At 41.4% G+C, this 13,533-nt stretch overlaps 1 protein-coding gene and 1 pseudogene across 1 annotated transcript; one reads left to right on the forward strand and one right to left on the reverse strand.

Moving 5' to 3' along the window:
- Positions 1–527: 527 nt before the first annotated feature.
- LOC135625368 (phospholipase D alpha 1-like) lies at positions 528–2,932 on the reverse strand (annotated as a pseudogene).
- Positions 2,933–9,191: 6,259 nt separating this feature from the next.
- LOC135624367 (ethylene-responsive transcription factor WIN1-like) lies at positions 9,192–10,234 on the forward strand. Its single transcript, XM_065127883.1, has 2 exons — positions 9,192–9,412; positions 9,559–10,234. The coding sequence occupies exons 1-2, from the start codon at positions 9,333–9,335 to the stop codon at positions 10,094–10,096; spliced, it is 618 nt and encodes a 205-aa protein (XP_064983955.1). The 5' UTR covers positions 9,192–9,332; the 3' UTR covers positions 10,097–10,234.
- The last annotated feature ends 3,299 nt before the right edge of the window (positions 10,235–13,533 follow it).

A 13,533-nucleotide genomic window follows, 5' to 3' on the forward strand; every position in this document is an offset into this window, starting at 1 on the left:
TATCTCAGCATAAAGTTCACTACTTTTGACATCTTAATACATGGGAAAAAGAAGTAGACGCTATCACTATTCTAAACGCACAGCTACTTTAAGAGACGTATTGCATAATTCTCCTATTCGCTTGGCATGACATATGGGACAGTTTTAGGATGCCAATCAAGTTGAGCAAGTTGGTCGGTTGGGTTCCACATGAAACACATGTTTGATTTGGTTATTTCCCATTTTTGTTAGTGGATTCTAAAAGAAGCTTTTAACATCTACATGTAGCAATGTACTTGATTAAAGCAGGCTAAACAAATGCAAGTACGTGAAAGACCTAACATTCTATCATTATCATTTAATAATAAGAACATAAGATATGAATTCATCTTACTTGATTATTGATATGTGCTTCTCCTGTCTCAGTCCCAAGGAGTTCAGGTTTCCTGTAGGTGCCGATGTAGAATAGGCAAAGGGATGGAAGTCGAAGAACACCGGTGATTGCAACCTCGCAGTTTATTCTATCAGCACAGAAGTCAAGAAAAAGGTCAAAAAGCAAGGAATACTAACGTTGATATCACAATGTAAGGATTACAGGAAGTGCTGAGCTAACCTGAAGCAACCATGCTGAATCCACCGCAACATTATATTACAGGAACAAGCTAGAGAGACACAAGGTCAAATAGATAAAACAAGCAAAAGCCCAAATCTGACAAGTTTTATTATTCTCTTATTCAAGCAAATGCCATAATCTACTAAGCAAATACACGAAAGCAAGAATATGGTGCAGTTATGTGGTGATGATGGGTGGTAGACGGTCAGACTATGCGCCGAGGATACGAACCCTGGTGTCCGGGAAGAATTCCATCCCAGGCAACTGTCACCACCCCTTCATCCGTAACTCTGTAGGATAGCTTAGAAGATGTCCTGGAAGGTCATGGTCTCCAACATTATCACTGGAATACAGATCCCAGTAGTTGTCTGCGATCCTGTCAACCTTCTGCACACACTCCAAGCTCTCTGGGTGGAGGAAGACATCATCAAGCAATCCAAGGTGCTCATACTAAAGAGCCATCCTGAAACCATGGATCTGTCCCCTTGCCAGCTCTCTAGTTGACAGACGAAATGGTTGGTATGCTCCCATAGCAAGCTCAGAATCCCTGTTTCCATCCATTGACCTCCGATTGATGTTGGCAGACCCATTTATAATATACTCGTCATCATCTGAAAGCAAAAGTTTGGGGTAATTAAGATTTCATTAACACTTGAATGGAGACAGTTCAATAAACACTCAAGCCTATGTAAGATCTGATTTAGATTAGCATGAAATAGATCAGATGTTGATGGGCTTTGGTACCTGGAAATGCTCGATTAAGAATAAAACAATTTGCATCCATAAAGGATGCAAAGAAAGATTCTATAGTATGAACTAGTAATGTGACTGAACAAAAAAGAGTTTGCATTACCAAAACGTGAAGTGCTAATTGTTGCAGGATAAAACTATATATGATTATGCTTGATTTGAATCAGGCGATGATTATATCACGGTCTACAACAAGAATTGTGGACGAAAAGCACCTAGTGTTCTTCGCAAAGAAAACCGTCAAATGCATAGAGCTAGTAAATATGAGTGTTAAGAAGAATACCAATCATCATCTTCGTATGAACATAGATCATGAACTGCCTGGCCTCCTGAGCCCTGCTGTAGTCCGTATGTGGCTGTGGGTGCTCCTCAGGTTCGTATTCACCACTCTTCTTTACCTCCCGATTCCCTAAGAAGAAGGTCAGATAGTCCTTTGGATTAGCTTCCATTCCTTTTGCCCGGAGAGATTGCGTGATGTCAGTATACAAACTTACTAACAATCTTCAGAGATAGCTCCTTGGGGATCAGAATCTTCAGAGATAGCTCCTTGGGGATCAGATGCAACGCATCGATTTCCTCAGGCTTGATATCATCAGCTTTCCATGCATAAGAGCTACCAAAGAAGTACTGGTTTTTAATAAAGATAAAGTTCTTCGCCCTACGGATGGCATTTATCTAGGAATCTTGAATGCTTCTGTCAATGGTGTTATCCTTTTCACTAACAAGCCCAGCTCTAGTGGCATCCTCTGCGAGTGTCAGGAAAGCCAAAAGCAGCACCTCCGTCAATGGATCTGAAAAGCTGCACGTTCCAAGTCTCTCTGTCCTCTGGGAAAATGACAGGGGAAGGCGGAATGATAACGTGAGAGAGATCTTGTAGCTGCACAAGAACATCTTTTCCTCCTTGCTTTCTCCAACACTGCTAAAAATTGAATAAAACATCCCAAGCAACGGGCCCTTCCAGCCGTGAATGGATATCATGCCAAGGCTCTCTCGGTCTACCCTTTTTCATAGAAGCCTCTCGAAAATTTGGCTGATGGAAGTCCTCATGATGAGCTGTGTCCAACGTCCTGAACAGAGAATGGAATTGTGTGTCATGCCTCCCTTCACAAAGGTCTATTCCCCCAACAAAACTCACAATCCTCTGCTGCCTCGAACTTCTGTTAGGCATCTCGTGGTCAACAATAACAATTTTCTGAGGATGGCTGAACATGGCGGCAATTCGCATACCTTTAGCACAGCGTCCACCATCATCAGGATATCGAGGGCACAAAGCACAGTACACGGTTGTGTTGCGGAAATAGTTTGCAGTTTCCTCATTGTGGGTTGCCATGTGACCATCTTTCTTCACCGATCCTACTGAGGTTCTGTCGTCCCAGAGAAGCATAAGAACTCGAACACCTTCATTTGCCTTCATCTTAAGGAGCTCACCAAGTGTGATACCTCCACCAGGTTTTGGCATCTTGGAGTCTCTTATCAGTGTGATTTCTGTGTGCACAGACCAACTGGCCATGTATATCAGATGATGTGCATTACTAATTGCATCAAAAATGTCCTCCCAGCACCTACGAGGCTCGTAGTTTCTCCCATCAGCAAGATTTTGAAGCATCAAGATTGCTGTGTACACCTCTCCCATCAATATTTTGAAGCATCAGAAATATTACTAATTGCATAAAAAATGTCCTCCCAACACTTCGTACACCTCTTGCCCAGTTACAGTCTCTTGAAGCATCAAAATATTGCACTTTCACATGGATCTTAGCATCTCCAACAGGGTTCCGGTCTTCGCCGCATATCTCAAGCCAACTGTCAACCTCCTCACCAACGAGGATCTCAGTGACAGGCAAATAAGCCCTTCCAGTCAGTGATGTTCCAACAGCATTGCCAACTTCAATAGTGAAGATGACATTTTCTGCCATATGGGCACAGTATATGCGAAAAGTCTCATACCAGTGTCGATTAACAGGTTCATCAGGAATCATTCTGGTCCGACCAACTCGAGCCTCCTCCAAACCAATAGTAGCATAAAGCTGAGTATAGCTCTCGCCATGACCGACAGTAGTTTTTAGATCTCCAACAAGCTGTTAGAAGAGTTTCAAGGTGCAGACAACCACTAGAAGATTAAAAAAAAAAGATAACAAAACAATGTGACACAAGAAATCCATAATTTTATGCTACAATGACTGTCTGTTCTTGGCTAATCAAAATAACCAGTCAACAAAATAATTTTCATCAATCAAAAGAGAATAGAATGTTCTACTGTTCTGGTGGTAACGGACCATACAACTTTTTATCCTGTAGCATTTACTTTTATTATTTTTCCACTAAAACTGAGAGGTGTAGTTCAGTATAATGCTCGGCATTCTTGTTTATTTCCAATACAAGAAATTGTGTAAACCAATATTAAGACAGTATTAAAACCTTTGTGTTGGGTGTTACAAGATAAGTTAAATACTGAAAGCTGAAAAGACTTGAATGAACAATGTATCTGAAAAGTCTTGAGTGTATTCAAGGCTCCAGAAACTGATCATGTCTGTTCTTCAACTAATTCGATGAAAAGGATTTACAAGAAAGCTTCTGACTTTGTAAAGCATATCATGTTTCCTAAACTGGATTTCTATGCAGAGTGCAACACTAAAACTGGTTTATTGAAATCTAGAGACAAGTAGTGTCAAATTCATTTATTCCAGAAAGCACACGTATCATCATGTGTTTACTGTGCGTTTTTAAGGAGACCGGAAGATATGCGGAAGTCACGCTAAAAAAGGTCGACAATAAAAGCACAAAGAATAATAACAAATAAAGATCAGAAGTGGCAAGACCTGAGTTCAGCTGGTATTCATCACAATCAAAGTTTGTACCTTGCGGAGGAACTTCCGAACACCACCTGAAGCTCTGCCCGGATTCTTCGGCGAGTCTGCTTCAAAAATTGTAGCATGGAGCATTCCGTGTAGCAAACTCAGAGCCATCCGTTACCTTGTTACCCCAGTTCCAGACTGTGTACACACATAAATAGAATAACGTCAGAGGAAACAGATTTGAAGTCCTACCGAGCTGATGCAAACAGCAGAAATGAAGGAAAAAAGATGTCACCTTCAATAATGGAGTCACCAAACGATCGGATCTGCCTCCCACGGCACACCGTTGAAACCTACACAATCAACCAATTTGATAGCCGAGTCAAAGTCGAACCATACAAGTAGGAAATCAAGTGCAAGAGCGGCAGAAATGAAGGATTCATCAGGCTTCAAACAAGAAGTAGCACAACCACGATCAAGCAAAGGGGGATTCCTCCATTATACTCACCGGACTAGGGAACGTTGCCTGGATCGACGAAGCAAGTGATAAATCGGAGGCAAAGGGTAAGGAGATGGAGGGAAAAATCGAGGAAGAGAGTTCATTGGCTCTCGATGCTAGTTTAGGCCTAATATATATAGAAAAAGCGTAGTGAATACATCAGGAAGAAGAGGGGCGAGTAGTGGGAATTGAGAAGAGCCTATGGAAAGTGGGAAGCATGACACTGTGATATTAACAAATAAAAGAAATAACAAAAAGGTCGATTTTGTTTACATCCCTCTGCTCCTATCAAAATTTCATATTGGTCCCTCGAGATTTTAAAATATCACCTAACGCCTATATATATAAATAATCCCCAAATATTCTTATTTATACCAAATATTCTGTGAAAACTCATTAAGATAAATAGAAAATATTTTATGTATTTTATAAACTCAAATAAAATTAACTCTTTTTTGGATGGATGTTAATAGCTGTGGAGGATGATATAAGCTATATTAAAATTTGTAATAGTATATACTATTTAAAATTTTACAAGGATATATATGTAAGATTCCTTAAAATAATTAGACTTTGACAGGTCAAAGACATGTCAACTTAACTAACTTTTATCAATCTCAATATTCCAAATCCAAATTCTTCCGAGATCAACCCTTCCCAAATCAAGCCAGTCACCTCGAACTACGATGAGTTGACTTCAACATCAACTTTCCTTCATCAAGTCATTATAAAGACAAAGGACTACAAAAAGTTATGGCATCTTTATGTGTTTTCTAAACCTTTTATAAGCTTTCCTTTTACAAGTCTTTTCAATTTTGAGAAAACAGAGTAACAAATTCCACCATATATATCTAAAGGGCAAACAAATACAATTGTCCAGCTGATGTTCTTTAGTGGAATATACGTTATTATTATATTTCTGAAGGTATAGCAAATTCATTCTGATACGGGCAATGAAAAGAACCCAAAAAAAAAGATAAAAAGAAAACAAGTGTGTTAAGCAACTGGAGAAGGACAACACATTTCTTTATCTATTGTTAATAGTAGCTCTGGATAGGATCAATATAAAAATACCATCTAAATTTTAGACACTAGAAAAAGGCCATACTCTGACCAGTATAAAATACAGCGGAAATGAGGATGCAACATCGCGAAGGTCATGTGGTTGATCGATAATAATCACATTGTGTAAAATATATTTCTCTCTCCTCCAGTCGTCGTCCCCGAGTCCTAAAGATGCCGGGTCCATGACATAGAGTAAGGGTCTTTTTAAATCATCCACTGTTTATTTTGACTCCTAGTTCACAGCCATGATGATGCCTTGAGGAGAATCATCTATTGTTATATCAGCATCATCATACGTTGTATTTGGTCTTTTTCAACTATAGTTTTGGTCTTTTTCATGTGAGGATAACAAATGACATGAAACCACAACAAAGAAAATGTAAGTTGACAACTACTGCTCAGGTAGGTTTTTAGAGCAGTGAAATATAACATTAACCTAACTATTAATCCATTGTCGGCTTAGAGATCATGAACAACTTGCCCACTCATGCTGCCAAATTGATGATGTTTTGGACTATCCAAAGGGAATATGAAGGGGTCAACACATCATCACTCACAAGATTTTACCCAATAAAATACTTCTAGGATCAAACCAGCTAGGCAATAGCTGAGTCATCGTCTGTATCATCTTCTTCAGAGCTGAAGAGTTCTCACAGGAGGCTCAGTTCACATGCATCAGCTCAAGGATTCAGTTAATGACTTCTCATAAATCTTGTCATCTTGAGACATGGGAAAAAGAAGAGGTAGAAGCAACTATTAGACTAAATGCATAACTACTTTAAGGTACATGTATGGTGTTGCATAATGTTCCTAATTGCTTGGCATGACATATGAGAGATTGAGATTGAGATGAAAGGAACAATCCGCCAGGTTTTGGAAGGCCAATCAAGTTGAGCAGGTTTTAGAAGGACTAAATAATAAAATTGCATGTGATCAAATTAGCTATTATATGCAAATGCAAGTAAACTACCGAAGAGGGTTACAGTCTGGAAGTAAAATAGTGAAAGCAATAACAAGCAGATCAAGACTATGAAATTTCCATTTAGACTTCTGTTAGAAAATAGCTTCAAGTCAATGATGAAGCATCTTGATCGCAAATCACATTACAGAATGCAGTAATTTCTTGTTATTTGTGGTTCTGGTGGTGAATGCTCCAATTTATCTTCTATGCTAGTAGGAAAAGGTGAACTCTGTAAGACAATTGCTTGATAAATAGCCAATTTCTTCGTAGCCACTGATGTGTCGTTCTCCCCCTTCTATTTCTCTTCTTCAACGTTTTTTAGTGTTTTATTCCTATATGATTTGCTTTTTATCTGATATCGGCCTTGTTCTCTTAAGGTTTTCGTGTTCCTGGTAACGATCTATCATCTACGCTAGCACTTCTCCTCTGCTCATAGGTATGTGTGCTAGTGAATCCCAGATAGCACCCTAATCTGCTCTAATACGAACATGGTACATTTTGACCTAAAAACCTTTGGTTACCTTCGTCCTTTCTTAATGCTACCCGAGCACAAACTACTTGAATGCATTCCCTGTGTCTTTCCATGCCAGAAACGTTGCATCCTTACATGCGTTCCTAATAACCGTCTCAATAATGGATCAATTCAAAGAGAGCAAGCAAGGTAGTGAATACCGGAGTGTCATCCACGAGAAGCATGTAGAGAATCGGCGACGATGACCCTATGCACTTCCATCTGAACCACCGCCTTTCCTTCTCAGGCCTCGATCGGAGCATCGCGTCTCCGGTTGCGTAATAGGGAGGAGGAGGAGGAGGAGGAGGAGACTTCCTAATGGCGTAAAAGAGACGCGCGAAAGGGCGGGACAGAGACCAGATTTGCGTTTGGCGACCGGTATTTGAAGGCCGAGATGGGGCTCGTCACTGGTCTCCCGTGGAAGTTTCTGGAGACGCACACCTGATGGGCCGTTGTTGGGTGCTTTTAGGGGCTCATCCGCGCTAAGCCTAAGACAACATTCAATCGGACTCGGGTCGGACTCAGGCTAGGGGACATTGAGCCCAATTTCACAACTCTATGACTCATGCATTTAGAATTGCAAATCAAATTTTAGTTATAATAAAACAGAAAAAAAAAACAATTAAAAATATATACCATATTAATTACTGAATAATTGTACCCAACAAAATTACACCAAAGTAGCAGTCTCGATTAAGAGCACCTTTTAATGTATCCAATTCTTGACATGGGTGGCCAATGGCTACGCGACAATTCACTTTGGGCGCAGTAGTTATCAGACGTTACATGTATACATTTCTTGGGACAAACTATGTTACCCCGGTGACCATTTATTTAAAGCTAACGAACTACCTCAACGGTTCAACCAAGGCGTCGCCTTTTGGCACGCACAGTGAGGTGAGATAACGTAGTAAATGTGCTCATGTGCCATCTTCTCCTCGCCTGACATTAATTGGGATCCACTGCTACTGTGATATGACTGCCGTCCATCAACATTTCATGCATGCATCAGACTTCCATGGTGAGGCGGTGAAGGAAAAGTTGCCGGACCTTTCTAACTCCATTCTCGTTCATCCCCAAAGTTACGCAGATGGGAGAGGGTAGATAGTCTCCATCCTTATATGCATGCATCAGCCATGCACGCATTGATCATCACTGCAGCGAAGCACCGTCTGCTGGGGATTTGTCTCCTGTCTCCTTGATTTCGCTGGCTTATAGTGCAGCTAAAACTACTGGGGATAGGATAAATGGGATCGATCTGTGAAGGCATGGGTTGATGTTCTTGGGTGGGTACAAGAACAGTAACATAAATATCGGTCCTTCGTCGATCGATCTGACCGAACCAAGGCGGAACGTTTCGAGGGTTAACGATGATTAGTTCGTGGGCGGAAAGTTTATCTTGCCAAAGAAACTCAAACCCGCTATTGGTAGATCGTCATGCGTGAGCTCATATCATTTCTCTTGGCCTATGTTAGGAAGATCATGATCACCAGATGATTGCTTGCTTCGTGTCGATGGCCACCCACCTCCATTAGCCAACAGAAAACTCCATCGCAAATTACTACTTTAATCTCAGTGGATCTCTTGTTTCTTAATAGCAAGAACTATTCTTAGCATGCTCGACGATGATCGATTTGTCGTCGTCTCCGCACTAACAAGCAATGAAGTAGCGGTTTTATTCTTATATATCTACTCGCCAAGAAGGTCGTCTTTAGAGATCAACCCTTTTTACTGGGTAGAGTGCATAGCCTCGTGAGCACAAGAAGAACACAGACCACGCAGGCACAGACAAGCATGCAAGAAGAATTAAATGAGTTATTCATGGCCGTTGGTGCAGGAGTTTATTACCACTGTACTGTGGGTGGTTACGGGCCGATGGCCACGCTTCACCGACAGCTCCTCTGCCACCTTCTGTGCCTCCCTTGCACGTTCTTCTCCAATTTATAATCTCGCCCTCCCACTCCGCCCCCGTCAAGTTAACCATGACGGTAGCTGCTCCCTCTCTATCTATTTCCGGTTCAAAGGCGGCAGCTTTTGTACTTTGTCGTCAGTGAAAGCAGGCTCATCTTTACTCCACTGGCTTGATCCTCTCTCTCGCTCTCTCTCCCTTCTTCTTCCGGCATTCTGTGTCAGATTACCGGTGGTTTCTTAACAACAACATGGTACAGTCGAAGAAGTTCCGAGGAGTCCGGCAGCGCCACTGGGGCTCCTGGGTCTCTGAGATAAGACATCCTCTCCTGTAAGTACTACACTGCTCTCTGCACATTGTACGCATGCCATTCTTTTCCTCTCCAGCTATGTGTGAATAGTAGCGTAAGTCTTGAAGCGTAATGAAGACAATGGAAGCATCATTTTCCATCTTTCTTGCCGTGGTGTTGCGCGCAGGAAGCGAAGGGTGTGGCTTGGCACCTTCGAGACGGCAGAGGAGGCCGCCCGAGCCTACGACGAGGCCGCGGTGCTCATGAGCGGACGCAACGCGAAGACCAACTTCCCGGTGCCCCGCACCCCGGAGGGCGACGCCACCGCCGACGCCTCCTCCAAGGCCCTGTCGGAGGTCCTCAGCGCCAAGCTCCGCAAGTGCTGCAAGACCACCCCCTCCTCCTCCCTCACCTGCCTCCGGCTCGACACCGAGAAGTCTCACATCGGGGTGTGGCAGAAGCGCCCCGGCACCCGCGACAGCTCCAGCTGGGTCATGACCGTGGAGCTCGGCAACGCGAGCCACGGCCGACAAGACGCCGGGGAGGCGATGATGGCGCCGACGTCGCCCCTCGCTGTGGAGGGGGCGTCGTCCCAGGAGGCGGTCGGAGGGATGGACGAGGAGGAGAGGCTGGCGTTGCAGATGATAGAAGAGCTCCTCGGCAGGAACCGCCCAAACTCTCCCTCCCATGCAGGGATAGAAGGTGAAGACAGCATTTTCCTCTAGTGGCCATGGCAGCTGAAGCCGACTCAGTTTGGTTGGATGCTTTGTTTGTGAATACAACCATATATGGATCAGTAGATCCACCTCGCCATTAGCCCCTTAATCAGTCTCCCTCAACACGTCAACCACTGCAAGCACCCATCGGACCTATATGTGTCTCTGTTTCCTCATCTGAAAGCATATAATTATGTCATGTTACATGAGAGTGATGCAGATGAAACAAGAAAGCTATAGTCTACTCCAACTTACCGTTAATAGATATGATAAAGCTCAGATGCTTGACCTCTTGTTCTGTGGTGGAATGAGATCCTTTTCTGCAACATATACATATCCTTTTCCAACGGCTGCATCTATCTACAATAATGGCTGAACAGTGGAGAAGATCACGAAAAAAGAGAAAGAGATATTTAACCACAGCTTCCTTCATTCTTGTTTTGCTTTAGCTAAGAACAGAATCAAGAACTGGCAATCATGCATCACAGTCCCAAGAATGGAAGAGATACCCTTGCAAGTTTTGTGTACTTGTGTTGTGCAAAGAAGAGATCGGAAATAGCATAAGAATAAGGATAAAGTAGTCTGATGTTGAAGATTGGGCCTCTGCTGCATGCAAGCGTATCGAGTCCTTGTCACAAGGAAAAGCTTCTTGATCTCGCTAATGATGTGGAGAGAATTCAAAGTTAGATCATTCCAAATTACTAAACTCATACGAAAAGACTGAAAGAATCGGAGGAATGGGATTCAGATTAGTCGGAAGGATGGGTGATGAATGAGGCAGAAACTTACACATCAAATGTCACTTCCAAACCACATGCATGCTCGCTCAAACCTCTCTCCGATACTACTACTCGACTACTTAATGCATCGGAGAGAAGAAGAAGAAGAAGAAACGAAACCCAGGAGACGTGGGGTTGGAAATCTTTTACATCGTCACGGTGCACCAGACTTGTGACAGTATAATTCTCGCCATTATACATGAGCAGCTGCAATGTATTCTATCATCAAAATCGATCATGACAGCAGAAACAATCTTAGGAAATTATATGAACAACCAACACTCCAACGAGTACCACCATCAATGCACAATCAATGGCTAGCAAACACATTTGACGCCTTTTATCTCTCCTAAGACATCGATCATAAGACGCCGAAAACTACAGGAAGCTACAGCTGTTGCTTGTGATTTTTCTTTGGGCATGAACGAGCCAATGAAACCTTAAGTGAAGCACCATGAATTGTCAAAAGATCCCAACATGGGAAGGTAGCGCAAGGACAGCACCGTAAAGGATCAGCCATTTGATTCACGGGAGGGTCAGAGAGAAGAATGGTTGTGGTGCAAGGTCCCCAACTCCGGGTACATAAATAAAAGCTAGGGCAGATGAGTGACGACGAGAAGGACTCCACGGGCAGATGGGCTCAATGAATGCGCCACACTATTGAGGAATAAGGGAAAAGGAATAAAGTCAGATCGGATGCTTTGAGGCTTTTGTTGTGAGTGAATGGAGTTAATTGCAGCTGTTTAGCTGGAAGTTTAGGTTAAGAAAAGTAGGCATGAAGGAACGGAGGCCTCTCGTCCTCGCAATCAATGCTTCTACCGCATATTTTTGTGCAATAATGGGTCTTTTGCATTTTGGTGAAAACAAGTACTTTTACGACCTAAAATTCAACATGTGGAATGGAATGATGTACATTACAGGATTCAAAAGCAGCTCTTGTAGCTTTGGGTGTTGGCACTGTTGTTCTTGCAATGCTCTTGATGTCTCTCTGCACCAGCCTGGAAATTAGGTACGCATTGGAAGATCACTGATCGCTCTACTTGGTAAGAAAAGGGTGAGATAGTTGAAGAATGATCGACCAATAGAACATGCATGAAGAACACAACAGTACCAACAAAGAACTCACAGCTCTCAAGATGGAGAGATGGAGTTGTAGTAGAAACTTACCATGTCGTTTAAACACGAGGCAAAGTATTGTGTAGATCCTAATTGTAGCTTTGAAATCTAAAGCAAATATCTACTTGTGCTGTGAAGCTTTGACTCCCATTGGAATTCTTGCCTTGTGACCATCATCACTTAGACAATCATGTTGCTGCGACTCTAGTTGTTTATTATTATTATTATTATTATTATTATTATTATTATTATTGTTATTATTATTATGTTAGAAAGAACTAATAGCTGCAGTTAATACTAAATCTGCAACATTATTAGCCTTCTCTTTAAAAAGCTTCACCCAAATACTACTGTAAAAACCAGAAACAAACAGATTTTTAATTAACAGAAAGCAAAAAGGAATAAAGTTTGTGATCATATGTAAAGTATAACATATGGTAAATGCACTTAGTATATCTTAAATTTCTTTTATATTTATATTCTTTACATGTGAAGGCCGCCCATCTATATGGCTCAACCACATAGGGCCCTGCTTGATTTAGATTCATAAGGCTTCTACTCAGGCCCATGCCTCATGAGTTTTTATTTACTGAAAAAGATATTGAATTATTTATATATAAGTTCCTTTGCTAATATGAATACAATTGATTCCAATCGTGGCCGTAAAAGACTCGATCAAATGATTGAGCTGTATGATTTATGCCCAATGTAAAATGTCAAAAAATATTCGACATATATAAGGAATTCGATAGCTAATCGGTACGTACAGAATATATAATCATCGTATCGAGGTTAGCATAGGTGGAAGTAGCCCAAGTCATCATTCGCCTATCTATCCGTATAGATAATAGTCTAAAAGAAATCGGTTTGAGTTTGTCTCTCTTGTATCGCTCATGTGGACAAAACGTCAAAAGAAGATATTTGGATAGTTACAAGTTGCCATCTCGGTGGATTAGATATAAAAGCTATGCCCTAGTGTTATACCAGAGGATGCTTCTTTCGAGAAAAATCCATATCTAAAAGAAATTTTGGATTAACTTGAACGTTGATAGTATTGGATCGAGGAACTTCTTCCAACGTCATTTTGGGAGTAAGACACTCCATCTCAAAATCATTTTTGAGTCCCTCCAAAATCATATAATTATCTCTGATGACAATTTCCTAAACACATTAGTACCACGTGATTTTTCATTTTTTAGGATGATATAATAAAGTATTATTAAAATATTTCCCTTCATTTTATTATCGATTTGAGTAAAAAACCTATTAAACTTTGATTTTATATAGATTAATATTCAATTGAGCATTAGAGATTTTCTTGACTCCACCTAAACCTCCTTGCACATCCAAGTTAGACTAATCATGATATCATGGACATTTCCCGTATCACCAAGCAAATCAAGTTTTATTTAACTAATTTATAATAGTAATAAAATATGACAATATACACTAATAATTGGAATTCATATTACTCTCCTCGCTAAAGATGACGGTTTCATATCAAAATATCGTAACGGAACATTATAACGGTTTCGGGCCAGCCTGCCACAG

The sequence above is a fragment of the Musa acuminata genome, chromosome BXJ2-10 (genome assembly GCF_036884655.1).
Source record: "Musa acuminata AAA Group cultivar baxijiao chromosome BXJ2-10, Cavendish_Baxijiao_AAA, whole genome shotgun sequence".
NCBI classification, from domain to species: Eukaryota; Viridiplantae; Streptophyta; class Magnoliopsida; order Zingiberales; family Musaceae; genus Musa; species Musa acuminata.